Raw genomic sequence first — 14055 nt, 5'->3', positions numbered from 1 at the left:
ATCTCTCTATCTCGCCGGTGGATCTGTATACATAAGCGTTCATTAGCTTTTGGAAACCTCTGCTCAGCTCCTCGGAGTTGTATTATTGAAGAGATGTCTTTAGCTATGTGTTCGTATTGGCTTTTATCAGCCTTGGTTAACAGGGTATCGCTTATAGGAGAGAGAATTATTGTTGATTAAATCCAAAGGGAATGGGACGCATCTGGCAGGAACATCAGCAAGTAACAAATCATCACTTTTCATAACCAGCTTTGCTGTATTTATGTGTCTCACCATCTATAATATCCAAAATATCTAAATATACCAAAATATCCAAAATAGAGCTGCCTTTTCGGGGGAAAAAATTAATCATGTGGAAAATTTAAAAATCACTTTAAAAAAATTATTGTAAAATCCATCGTCACACCTGTTTTATTTATTTATTTATTTTAATTTTTTTCTTTTTTTCAGATTGGTGCAGTTATTTGTTGTGTTAAAATGATTTACAAATAAATTTGAAACCACACTCAGTCATACAAGTCAACAGAAAAAATCAAACAGTAAGTTTTACACCTATTTTTCCTCTTTTCATCGAGCTGATCCGAGTGATTAAAATGAAAGTTTAACCTCAAAATGATTCATAAATAAGCAAATTAATATATGTTGTTCTAATAATGACATTGTTAAGGGCTCCAAAACTGTTGTTGCTGTTAATTTACCTTGATTAACTAACAAACTGTATGGTGTATGGGTTGCAACTGTGATAAAGTCGACACAGGAATAACTGGAGCCAATTTCTTTTGTCAGCTTCACATACTGGATTATTGGGTTACATGAGATTTCATTTTGTTATGCAGAAATAATGTATATTGGTTTGCATTTAATCACGTTACGTTTTATTAAAAATCACACCTCATACAACTCCTGTCTTACATTTCTTGTCCACATTTTATAAGCAGTGTTTGATATTGAGTAGTTGATAAGACATATTTTGTGTAGCACAGTAGGTCCCTCTGCTTATCCAAGGGCAGCAGATCTGATGTCACGTTCAGGTAAAACTGCAGGTACGATATTAAAAATTAGGGCCCGAATGCATTTTTCATGCAATCCCTCTCTACACGCTCTCCATGATCTAATCTCGCTCTGAAATTAGCCACATCTGATTTCTTGATTTTCCATGACATGAAACTAAAGCACATTACACTCTTCAAGGATTCTGATGCCATTTTTACAAGATGTTTCATTTGCTGTCAAGACACTGATGTTAACTCAGAGTGTATGCGTATTTTGTTTTTGTATGTGTGGTTTTTCCAGCAGATGTTGTGCCGTGAAATAACAGGTTGAAATGTTGCAATACACTTTTGGACGTCATTCAGAAATTCTCATTTCCACATACTGAGCTAAAGCACACCAACATGAACGTGCACAGTGGGAATCCTGAAGTCAGCTTTTATCTTAGAGAAGTGATTTACTTTCTGATTACTTAAAATGCCCCAAGCTGCCCTCCCCCATGTTTTTTCTCACTTTATATTCCCCCCATTATCCCTTTATCTAAGAAAACTTGCCTTTGTTTGGTTGTATAAAACTCCCTAACCACTTTTTTTTTTTTCTCTATCTGCTACATTCTGCTCCTTCTACTTAATTTGCATTCACACATACCTGATGAAGACAAACTCATCCTTCGCTCTTCTTTGTGTTTTATTATCTCTGTAAATGTGAAAGGCCTAAGTTTGTTTTGTTTTGCTTTTTTATTTCTTTCAGTAATGCAGCACTGAAGTAAATCCCCTCTTAAGACTATTAAATAATGTAATGAGGGAAAGGGAGTGAAGAGAAAGGAAAAGAGCAGAGGCTGAATGTCCATCAATTGATCTTTCATTCTTGTTAAGTAAGTACTCAGTGAAAGGGGCAAGAAAAATGGACAGCTTTGAGAGAAAGACAAATTCAGGGAGGATTTGAAGAGAGTGGTGAGACGTAATGGAGAGAGAGGAGACATTGGGAACAGAGTTTCGATCTTCATTTAATAATTGAATAATAATCTCCCTGGAGACGTGACCTAGAACTGGCAAAGAGGGAGAGTGGCAGTGTCAGGCTGAAGACGACACACTGCTGCCCCCTAGTGATCTTGTAGCTTCACCACTACAGGCTTGCAAGTGGTGTGTATGCGCACATGTTCATCAGTGTGTGCATGATTTACAACTACAACCTGTCTGTGTCACACAGATATGGGCCTGTGTCTGTGATGGGGGGAAAAAGAGGGCTTTTGGATGTCAGGAAAGAATCTATTTCACTTTGTCACACATGCTACACACACATCCACTCACAGTCACAGAATCAGACCTTATCTTCCTGTCGAGCTGAGTCTTTTTCAGGGTTGACGCTGATATATGAGCTTTGGAAGGGGAGGGGAGGAGCATTGCCAGGATTTTGACGGCTGCCGTGAGTGCAACGTTGCGCTCAGGTTGATGTACGAGCACTGGGGTTAGGGGACAATGCTGCGCTGACACCAGGAGAAGGAGCTTGTGGCCCTGGGGCCTTGAGTCCACACTGAAGACCCAGCTCCAAATTCTTTTCAAGAAGCAGCCCTGCCATCTCAAATACACACTTACACACACACACACACACACACACACACACCTGCTTTGTGCTATTAATAACTTGATAACACTTAAGATTTATTTGACATAGGGTGAACATTCCAGCAGATATATCCAGACAGCAAGACTCATTGCAGGCATCCGAGGCGTTGCGTTGTCTTTGCAGGGACGACAGTGGCAGCGTGTGTCTAAAAATGTTGCGTGATCAGAGTGCGAGCATCTTTACATATGAGCAAAAACCTAAAGCACCAATCTGCTAGTCAGTTTCATCTTACTTTCATTTACAACACTGACACAGTTTTAAAAGATGTGAAATATTTCATCCTGTTTTTGTGTGTTTCTCTTTTGCATGCTCTGTATGTGCTCAAGAAATAAAGTTTGATTTGATTTGATTTGAAGTGTGTTAAAGCCTGTGAGTGTGAATTGCACAGTATTAACACTTTTTCTCTCAGTTTGTAAAGCACAAGAATAGATTTAGACACATGACTAACACCGAACAGGTTGCTGAAAGAAGCTGAAAACCTTTCGCCAAAACAGGACCCACCAAAAACGTGTTGATTTGAACCCGTCAGAGACGACTGAATATAGAAGAATCTTAGTTTTAAAATAACTTTTTTGGAAAAAAAAAAGTCTAAACTACAACAATGTACATGAATTTCTAACCATTTCCGTTGTCTGTTTTTCCAGTCTGCGCAGGGAGGGATACACAATGCAGGTGAACGTCAATGACTACCTGGACATCTACTGCCCTCATTACAATGACAGCCAGCGCATGGTGGGCACCGGAGAGCAGTATGTCCTCTACATGGTCAGTTACCGTGGTTACAGAAACTGTGATCCCCACCTGGGCTTCAAGAGATGGGAGTGCAACCGGCCTCACGCCCCTCACGCACCCATCAAGTTCTCTGAAAAGTTCCAGCGTTACAGCGCCTTCTCGCTGGGCTACGAGTTCCACGTCGGCCAGGAGTATTACTACATCTGTGAGTCAGATCAAACCAGCTCCCGCTATAATGTTAATGCGCCAGTAAGACTACAATAACCTAATCTTTTAGAAACCAGTAAGGCCAGAGGAGGTAACAGACCTTCCTGGTTGGATTAAACATGTTCTGTTTCTTTGGAGTTGCAGGGATCTGATGAATGCTCAGCTCAGATTAGCCCAAGTCTGTCCTCATGTAATTTCAGGATAATAAATTGCTGCTTCGCATCTAATCACATCATTCTGCAGGCAAACAGCCTCATCCATTTTGTTGACTGCTAATCAAATTAACTCGTAACACCTTGTGCCAAAATGACACTGCATGAGTAATGAAATTTTAGCTTGTCGTAAAACAATTCAACAACAAATATTACAGGGAGCAAACTGCATGATGAGTGGAGCCTCATTTGGCCTAGATCACTGGATGGGAGATGAGAAAACAGCAGAGAGCTGTCACAACAAACGATGCCTCAGTATTTACTTGGTTCCCAATCAGTTCCTGTTTGCAAAACCTCTAGAAATCCAGTTATCTGATGAAAGGGATGTTAGGAAAGTTTGGTGCAACTGTTTGCTTCGATTACTGAAATTAAACAATCCTCAACTTCTAAGAGAACGTTTGATCCAATTTTTGCCTTTTTTTTTTCAAATCTTGTACAGCTTTATTTTATTATAGTCACAACTCAACTTGTAACTCAAAACAGGAAGAAAAGTGCAGGTGTTACTTAAATCTGTTTCTGCTCTGTTACAGTGTCTTAGTAAGATGTGATGCAAGTGAGCTGTGCACAGCAACACACACAACAGGGAAAAACAGCAGCAAAATGGAATTAATTCACTTGATCATTGTTCTTTTAGTTTTTACTGCTAGTTTATATCATCAGCCTATTAACATAATGGCCTCAGTCATTTTTAAAAATGCTTTTTTAAAACAAAAATTTTGATTTGTTGTAGGTATCCGGTTATGTTTGTTTTATCTCTGTAAAACATTGTAAAAAAAATGACATAGGCTATTATTTAAAGAGGGTGTTGAGATATTATCTCACCGAATACTTATTAATTCAGCAAATAGACATATGCAATGTAATCACTGTCACATGAAAACACATCAGACAAAGCACACAAATAACATTTTTTTTAAAGAAAGATTCATAGACAAAATCATTATTATGCACAAGTTTGCTGTGCTTTTCTGAAAGGGTAGAACTATAAACCATCTCATACCCATAAAGTGGAAGGTTTCAGTGCAACTGACCCAAAAGCAAGTATGTGTAAAATCCCATGCATGTCAGCTGAGGGCCACTCCGCTGGCCGACGGGTATGTGGCTAAAATGTGGTGACCCTTAAAATTCCCATTATGGCAGAATAACTGTAAATTAAGTGTATGTAATGTGAAACAGTGACATCCTGCTGATATCTGTTTAATAAGGTCAGTGTCAGTGTTGCAGAATGTGTGATATATTATTCTGAATTAGTGTTGTTGTAAATGTCATCTTGTTATCATCGAGACAGCTGAGACATATTTCAGCTCCGAGCATTAAAACCTGATTTTAGCAAGTAGCATTATGTTGAATGTTGTGTATTTTATGTTATACAGCCACACCCACTCATCACCATGGACGCAGCTGTCTTAGGCTACGAGTGTACGTCTGCTGTTCCACTGGCGGTAAGTCGCAAACTATGTGTTTGTGATGCTTGACCTGCAACACACTGCTTGAAACCTCTTTGCAGATAACTTGGACCCATGCGGCCACTCAGTCCACCTGGAAGCCACCAGGCTCACTTCACACTTGCTGCAGACAGATTTGTACAATCTCAATACAGTCTAAAAGAAGCACAGCTATTAATACTCGGGCTGAGTTTCCCCTGCAGCATTTTGACTTGCAGCATTTGGCCCCTTTGCTCTTCTTTCTGTTGTCTTTTTTCTTTTTTTTTTTTTTTTTTTGTCTTTTTCTTTTTAATCTTCCTCCTTTTTCTTCTGCAGCAACAAAAAGGAGCAGTCTCATCTTTGAAGGCCCTCACCTCTACCTCCTTCCTGTCCTCTTTCCTTCTCTTTTTTGCTGCTGTTTCACCCCTCCTCCATCTTTCCCTGTCAGAATCCATTTATTGCTGTGTGCGGTCAGTGGGTGGCTATGTATATGTAGTGTTATGCTCTCTCACTTCTGCCACCCTTCAGTCTCTCAGCCCGCTCACACACACAGTCACACACTCTCACATTCACATACACACATTCTTTGATCTCTGGCCTGTCCGGTCCTTTTAACTTCCACAGCCCTGTTGTATTAACCTCTCTTCTCTCTTTCAGCCCTGCATCTCCATCACTCTCTTTTCACACACTGACTCTCTTCAGTTTGATCTGCCTTCTCTCGCCAGCCTTCTTTCTCTTTTTCTCTCACTCTTTGTGAAGACTGCTGGCGATGTTATGGCTTGTCAGTCTGTCTGCTCTGGGGTTTTTTAACCTCTACACCCTTGTCTTGCTGCTCTCTTGCAAGTTCCTCTCAAGATGTCAAGTTGGATGTAATTAAAAAGCTTACGGTTGGAGCAGTGGTTTAACCCCAACTCCCTGGCCTCCTCTTTTTTAGTCTCACACTATTTCTTTCTCTTTCTCTCAGCCTCTGGGGTGGATGATGAACCAGAGCCCACAGAACCAGACTACACTCTTAGACCAGACCTAAAAATCGATGATATTGGTGAGTCTTATGTATTTACATATACTAATGAATCTAAATATGTGTGTAAAAGATCTGTCTGTCCCTTCTAGATCTGGTAGAAATAGACATGAACTCTTATCTATCCATACTCAAATGAAGGAAATATGTGATTTATTCCTTTACAAAGTGCCCTCATTTAAGTTAAAATGATAGCAACCCTTTTTACTTTAATCAAATTCCAGAAAATATCAACACATAATCTCACTCTGAATACTCTTCAGTGCTACTGATTTAAAACGTTCTATAAATAGACTGTGGCCTCATTAAATGGTTTGCAGAGTCATAATTTGGTCCATACTGTAGCCTATTGTTTTCACTTAAAGAAGTTGTTTTGTGCTTCATGGTTTTCCATGACTCCCGTTGTGTAAATAGCTTAACGTGTATATAAAAGGTCCGCAGTTGCAAAGCTCGATGAAACAATTTCTTCTGCTTTCTAACTTCATGTAGGCCAGGTGTTTTTGCGTTGCTTTACAGATCCACATTATCCTGTAACAGTTTTGTAAAATGAATGCTGGCTAGTTTTTATACAGTGAAAAAGAAACAAAAGAAGCTGAGCTGCTCTACACTTCCTTTAAGAAATGACAGTAACACTTGGGCACTTTGGATAAGAGGAGCAAGATATGCTGTTGCAATGTACTGACTGATTAAAATGTATTTTTTTAGCACCTGAGTATGTAAAAATATTCATGTATCCATAAACTTGCAATATGGCATCATACTGTCTGTTTATTCAATTTTAAACCTTAATGTTCTGCTGCTTTGCCTGCAATGTCTAATACTTCTTGTCATTTATACTGTGATACTTAAATGGTTAAAATAAATAACAATACAAATTTGTTGCTCCCATGATTTTTTTTACAGTGTGAATTTGCTGAAGCTAATTTAAAGAAAATGACCATATTAAAGTCATTTAAATGAACTGCAGTAAGACTGGTCTCAAAGAAGGAAAACAAATTGACTGATTTTACCGGAAAAAAAACGGGCCTTTTCTATAAAATAACTGACTACTTGCTCATCTTTAACATCTTTTAATCAGTAGATTTCTGCCAGGTGTTTGGCTCCGCAAAGCTTTCTGTCATGTTGAATTTAATCTTAACTATCTTCAGCCAGACTGATAGGACAGCCGGTGTAATGAATGGGATTTCATGTCAGCGGCCCGATGCATAAAACTGTGAAAATTCATGACTGAAACTGTATAGACAGAAAAGTGTCTCTCCAGGTTTTTAAAGCTGTGTATTAATCTGTCTCTGAGATCAGATGCATGAATTGGATTTCTACTCCTATTATAATCCATCTTGGTGCAAGCCCTTTTTTCAGTCATTTACACATACAAAATTGTTGCGCTAAAACAAAATAGGCACAGCATTTAAAACAGTAAAAATGTGGTCCATAGTGTAGCATATTCCTGCACAAAATGATCTAGTTTTATTACCAAGGCTTAGAGCTGGTCTTCTCATTTGTATTTTTATAGCACAACCGTAGAATGTCTCCAAAGTAATCGGTTGTAATGAGCTGCTCTAGCCATGTTTCTTTTTTTTCTTTTTTTTAAACTGGAATTATCCTTAATGTGTGTCAGCAAATCTGTCATTAATGTGAGATAGCAGAGTGACCATGCAAAATCAAAACTGGCCAAACAGAGTGAAATGTGCTTTAAAAGAAATTAAGAAAAAAATATTATATTCAGCACAGTTTAACTTCACAGCACCAGCTGGCTTGGCAAGCTGCTGGTCCTGCTAAACAAGTCCATGAATATTCATTTCACACATTTTCTGCCACTTTCACTCATAGTAGCAAAGAACACAGTTTCATAATAGTGCACCACAAAAAGTGTAAAAATTCATTCAGAAATGAGTCTCCTTCAGATTTCCGGTAGGTCTCTGCTACATCTTTTTGGGAGTTCTTCCTGTTTGTCTTCATTTTGCTCTGATTGAGCTTTTACGATGAAAATTGTGAAAATCATATGAACTAAATGTGCTAAATGTGTCTCTGCTGAAACTATATTTATTCTGGCAGTGATTCTGGGGGGGGGGGGGGGGGTCGCAAAGCAGTAAATCAAAACAAGAGAGGATCTTGGAACATCTCTCATTTCCCTTATCATCAGGATATGGTTGATTGCCATTGTTATGGCAACAGCACAGCAACAGAAAAACAACATGAACATCTAGCTTTGCATAACAAGATGCCAACTATTTCACAACCTGCAGCTTTCACTGTCCTCTACAATAGCTCATAGAATATGCTGCCACATTGTTGTTAATCCGCCTGTTTGTGTGTGCATGCATGCGTACGTGCATGTTTGTGTACGTGTAATAAATCAGTTTGTCAGTTTGTTCTAATTGCCTTGAAGGAAACTCCTCCAAGCTGAAGCAAATAACTGCAGAACGTAACACTGTTTCCTCACATCATTCTTTAATCATTCTCCCTCCATCTTCTTTTTCCCTGCCCTTCTCATCCTCCTGCCCTCTAATTCCCATCTTCCATTTTTTCTCCCAGAAAAGTAGCAAAGCAGTGGAGGGGAAAGCTGCCTGGACTCAGATTATTCACCTTTTGATGTGTGAAATTGAGTTTTTCCTCTATCATATATATATATATATATATATATATATATATATATATATATATATATATATATGTATATATATATATATATATATGTATATATATGTATATATATATATATATATATATATATATATATATATATATGTATATATATATGTGTATATATATGTGTATATATATATGTGTGTATATATATGTGTATATATATATATATATATATATGTGTATATATATATATATATATATGTGTGTATATATATGTGTATATATATATATATGTATATTTAAAAAATATTATTATTATTATTATTATTATTTTTATTTTTATTTTTTTATTTTTTTTTTTTTTAATAGTGTTAATTAGATTTATCCCATTGTCAGCACAGAGCTTAGGGACCCAATCTCTCTTTTTGCTTCTGAGAAACAATTTGTTGTGTATTCTGATCATACATCTTAAGAGCTCCCTTTTTTTTTTTTCTACTGGGAGTGTATTTAAGCATGCAGTGAATACAAGATGCTCTTTATGAAAGAATAAAAAAGCTTTATTAGTAAAGTATGAAAATTTACATCTCAAAATGGAAAATATGAAAATACTACTGATATTTAGTAAATATCTTACAGAGCACATCTTACCCAACCTCCTGAGGGTCATTTTCACCTGTATTGTTGTGTGACCAATTAAATTAATAGGACAGCCGCTGTGTTGCAAGAGAAAGTGAAGAAATCAGCAGGGAGACGTGAAATGAACTGATAACAAAAATGCAGTGTGACTTCCTGTTCCCCTCCCTCGTTAGCTTCCCCCCTGACTACTGATTAGACTCATCACATCATAGTCTTAATTACTGTTATTCAAGTTAACATCAGCACATTCACACAAGGCAACAGACTGCTTGGTTCAAATCGGTGTGATTATTGTGTGTAAAGGTATACCTGCGCTGCATGTTGCAGGATTAAGTGAGTACTTCCCGTCTCTTTCTCCCCTCCACTGCCCACAGTTTATTTCCTGGTTGCTGCCCCTTTCAATCAATGTCTATAGCTCAACAGAGTTTCCCTCCTGAATACAGCCTGTAGTATTAGATTTAATTTAAATCTCATTTACAACGCAGATGGAATGGTGCTAGCTTCTCCCCATACAGCCATGTGATTACTGATGGCTTTCAGTGGGAGGATACTGATTTACCCGTCGTGCTGGCGGAGGTTACAGAATCTGATGATCAGGCTCTGCCATTAGTGGTGAAATCTGAACCTTTGTCTTCAATCGGGTTTATTGTAGAAAATGCCTCTTAGCTGAACAATTATGTTTGAGGTATTTTGAAAGCACCAGGATAAAAGTGGCAGAGCAGTCTGATAAAGATTCACCAACTTCATTTAAACTTTTGTTAAAATCATTATGTTATATTTGAATAATCGTCTTGTATCTGAAAACTACACTGCCGGACCAAAAAAGAAAAAAAAAAGCCTGCCTAGATTTATCTAATCTAATAGTTAAAAGCCTCCCGTAGGATATTGACTATGTGGATGGTTGTGTTTCAGCTGGCAACAAGTTATTTACCCTGAGCTGAAGACACATATAATAGAATTTGTTGATCTGTTTCAGAAAGGTCAAATTACTGACACCCCTCAAGCTAAGACAGCATCTAAGGGGCTGCTTAAAACTTTGGGTTAAGAACTATCTAACACATTATGAAGAACTGGAAATATAGTGGGGAACCATAATCTTCAAGCAAGAAAATCTGGTTGGGAAAAAATGTCTATGATAATGTTGGTGTCAATTTCGATGGACGATCGCCTAAATATGTGGTAAAATTCAATCACTAAACAATCAGCGGAACTTGGGTTTATGTTTAATAATTAAAGGAAAAGCCGTTCCAACGGGGTTAATGTGAAGAAACTGAAGGCATTGGAACTGAACTGTATAGGCTTAAAAAATATGTTTATCTCACTAATCTGTGAGACTAAATGGGGGGAAAATGCTTTAATTTGCTCGGGAACATAAAGATTGGACTGTGGAGCTTACAGAAAATGGAATTGTGGTGAATTCAACACAATGAGGTCAGCTGACTTGAATATACTGAACATTATTCCATCAATAGATTCTTTCTCCCTGGATGGCAAAGGCATATTTCAAAGAGACAATGTATGGATTCATTGGGCTGAAACTGTGAAAGAGGGATTTAAAGAGCATGAGACATAATTTTTACATTTGGATTTCCCACCACAGAGTCCAGTCAGTAACCCCATTGAGACTCTTTGCAATAGTCTGTAGAGGGCTTTATGCAGTGGCCAGACTCTCCAATCATCATTACGAGATCTGGGAGAAAAATTAATGCAACCCTGGATGAAAATAAATGTTGTGACATTTTAGAAGTTTATCAAAACAATGTCCCAGCTAATGTGTGCCATCATCAAACCCAAAGGCAGTCCAACCAAATATTAGAATATGCAACAAACGGTGTCTATGCATTTAGGTTAAAAACATTTCAAACTACTAAATTGCCTAATGTGCTTTAAATCAGATTAATAGTAGATGTCAATGCAACACAGTCAAATGAAAGAAAAAAACTTAATGAAAAAGAATAGAGTTAATGAAAGACCAGATATTTTTTGTAACTTCAAGCTGTAACATCAAAAGTGATCGTTGGGAAATGTGTCAGTAAGCATTAGCTGATTAATACCAGATGTCATTAGAGAATATTTCAACCCCACAATACTTTAGTTTAAAATTATCACTTATCAGTACTTAGTCTAGCTAAAAGAAATCTTGAAAATGAATCAAAAACAAGTTTGCCCATTTTTTTTCTGGGAACACAACAGAAACATCACTTTGGTTGTAGGAACCACACAGTCGATTTCATTTCCCGCATCTAAAATCCAAAACGCTGCAGGGAATGTGTGGTAAGCTGTGTGCAGACAAAATTTCTTTGTAATTAAAAGATATATTTGGCTTCCATTTTGACATCAAACGCTAGTGGGAGTTGCAACAAAAAACATGCAAGTGCTATTTTACGACACCACACCCGACTTTCCTCTAAAGTTTGCAGTTTTCCTTTACTTACCTGGATATTGACAGCTTAACCCATGCTGGACTTTAAATACAACTCAAATAAAGTTATTGCCAAGACTGCGTAATTTATTTAATTATTTTATTTAAAATTTGCAGATAGTGAATCCAGATGTTAGATCACTCAAACATTCATACAACTCACCAAAGGAGGTGTTAAATTCTTGTACCATAAAATGGCTGCAGAAGTTGCCATGATAGAGCAGGTGAAGCTAACTGAAAAACACTGTTCTATAAAAATGCTGTGTATTTTAAGAAACATGCACACATGCTTCATTTTAATATGTATAATTTCATAAACATAGTTGGTGTTTCTTTTTTCTGTCAAAGTGATATTCATATTTATGAGAATCTGTGATAGTGAAACCTTCATGTTCGCCTGTTGTTTGTGCGCTGAAGTCTGGCATCAAATCCTCACACGCAGACTTGTGCACACAGTCACATTAACGGTTGTTTGGCTCGACATGCCAGAAGGTCATACCGTGCGTCACATGGCCCCTGCACAAACATCTCTCCAAATTTGTGTGCCAATAATTATGTGTTACCTGTGCCAGTTAGTGACAGGCATTGTGTGTGTAGGTGTGTGTGTGTGTAGATGTGTAATGAGGCATAGATGGCACACGTTTTAGAACCAGTTGTGCGAGATTCTCTCCACAGTCTGCTGTTTGTGTCTTGAAAACGACATTCCTCTCTGTCAGTCAGCAGCAAAAAAAAAACACAGTGAAGTAACATGGTGTCCTGACCTCTCAGCTGCACGCTCGGTTACAGAGCGGTCAAAGCGTTTAACCTGAGAGCCGCCGCTGCATAGACCTCATTAGACTGGCCAGTGAGGCATACCAGAGGAGGCTGCTTCTAAAACCAGGTGTCAACCAGTCATTATTCTGCTGTCTGACCCACAGGGCAGCTGCAAATATTCTGAAGATAGACACAGCACCGAGGGGAAACACTGACAATATCCCCACTTTATGTTGATGCCATTGTACCATAAACAGAGGTGCTAATCAGCCTCAACTGACTTCTGTACAGACAGAAAATTGTTCTTCTGTCTCATCTCCAGTCTCATTAATCAAGTGACTACAGAGGGTGTGTTTGGCTCCACATGTGTCTCATAGGTGCAGGCGTGCAGGGAGCTGTCTGGTGATGTTTTTGTACAATGACTAGACATCAACAGTTCGTGCGCAGACCTTAACAAAAGAACGTGCACTATTTTTAGACTATTACCAGGTGCACATGCCGTGAGATCGGAGAGGATTACAGTACGAACAATGTGTTTCTGTCTAAAGTGTGCAAGTGTGTGTAAATGGAAATGTGTCACTTTATTAGAACAATAAGGCCCGTCTGATAGCAGCTGCGGTCTCTTGCGGCACTGCTGATGTGGTCTTTGGTGCAGAGTAGCTATGCTTCCATTGGTGTAGGAGTAAAGCTGCCCTTTTTTTTTCATTTGAAGCTTTTTTGTGTTTAAAAAAAAGTTTGCACCATATTTAGAAACTCTGATAACAGTTTCATCAAAAGGTTTAAGAGTAAAGAAGAATTATCTGCAAGTGTTGTCATAAAAGAACATTAATACATGGTTTGCTTCGTGTGTGTGTTTCCTTTTTCCAGATGAATTTAACCCTTTCGTTCCCAAGTTGGAGAAAAGCGTCAGCGGAAGCAGCCCGTCCAGGGACCGCTTCCTCCTTACCGTGACGATGCTCTTCCTGGCCGCTCTCTTCATATCCTAGCAATGGCCATCCCATCAGCGTCACCATGCCAACTAGCCTTGGGAAGGTGTACGTTGCCAGTGGGCGGAAAAGTGGGGAGTAGGTCAGGAGGAGAAAAGCAGTAGATAGAGCAGTAGGGAAGAGGAGCGAAAATTTGAATTTTACATTTTAAAGCATCACCATGTGAGTGTGTGTTTGTACATCTGTGTGTTTGAGGGCGTGCTAAAAGACCTTTACACTCTTGCTTACACAGATTGAACTGTGTGCCGCATCAAAGTCAGCCTGTGCAGCTGCTGTAGCCTGAGTGTGACTGGGTTTTTGTGCACTTGCTTGTGTGTGTCTGGTGTGTGTATGAGCGGGCCAAGAGGTGAGCTTGTTGAATCACACTCACCACTCAAAGCATTTATACAACAGGAGAGATGGCGCTGAAATAATAAAAAAGAAGTCCAACCGCCCAACTGAAAACCATCTGAAGACT

At 38.4% G+C, this 14055-nt stretch overlaps 1 protein-coding gene across 1 annotated transcript in view; it reads left to right on the top strand.

Annotated features, from left to right (window-relative positions):
• Nucleotides 1–13598, top strand: part of efna3b (ephrin-A3b) — a gene marked incomplete at both ends in the record, with an annotated part of 60235 nt that extends 46637 nt beyond the window's left edge. The window contains 4 exons of the mRNA XM_079241338.1: nt 3261–3553; nt 5141–5209; nt 6156–6233; nt 13480–13598. Of these exons, the coding sequence (XP_079097464.1) occupies nt 3261–3553; nt 5141–5209; nt 6156–6233; nt 13480–13598 (559 nt within the window). The remainder of the gene's footprint in view (nt 1–3260; nt 3554–5140; nt 5210–6155; nt 6234–13479) is intronic.
• Between the last annotated feature and the right edge of the window lie 457 nt (nt 13599–14055).

The sequence above is a fragment of the Telmatherina bonti genome, assembly GCF_933228915.1.
Source record: "Telmatherina bonti genome assembly, chromosome: 5".
In the NCBI taxonomy this organism is placed as follows: Eukaryota; Metazoa; Chordata; class Actinopteri; order Atheriniformes; family Telmatherinidae; genus Telmatherina; species Telmatherina bonti.
Note: the sequence above shows the minus strand (reverse complement) of the source record. Positions and strands in the feature narration are given on the sequence as shown.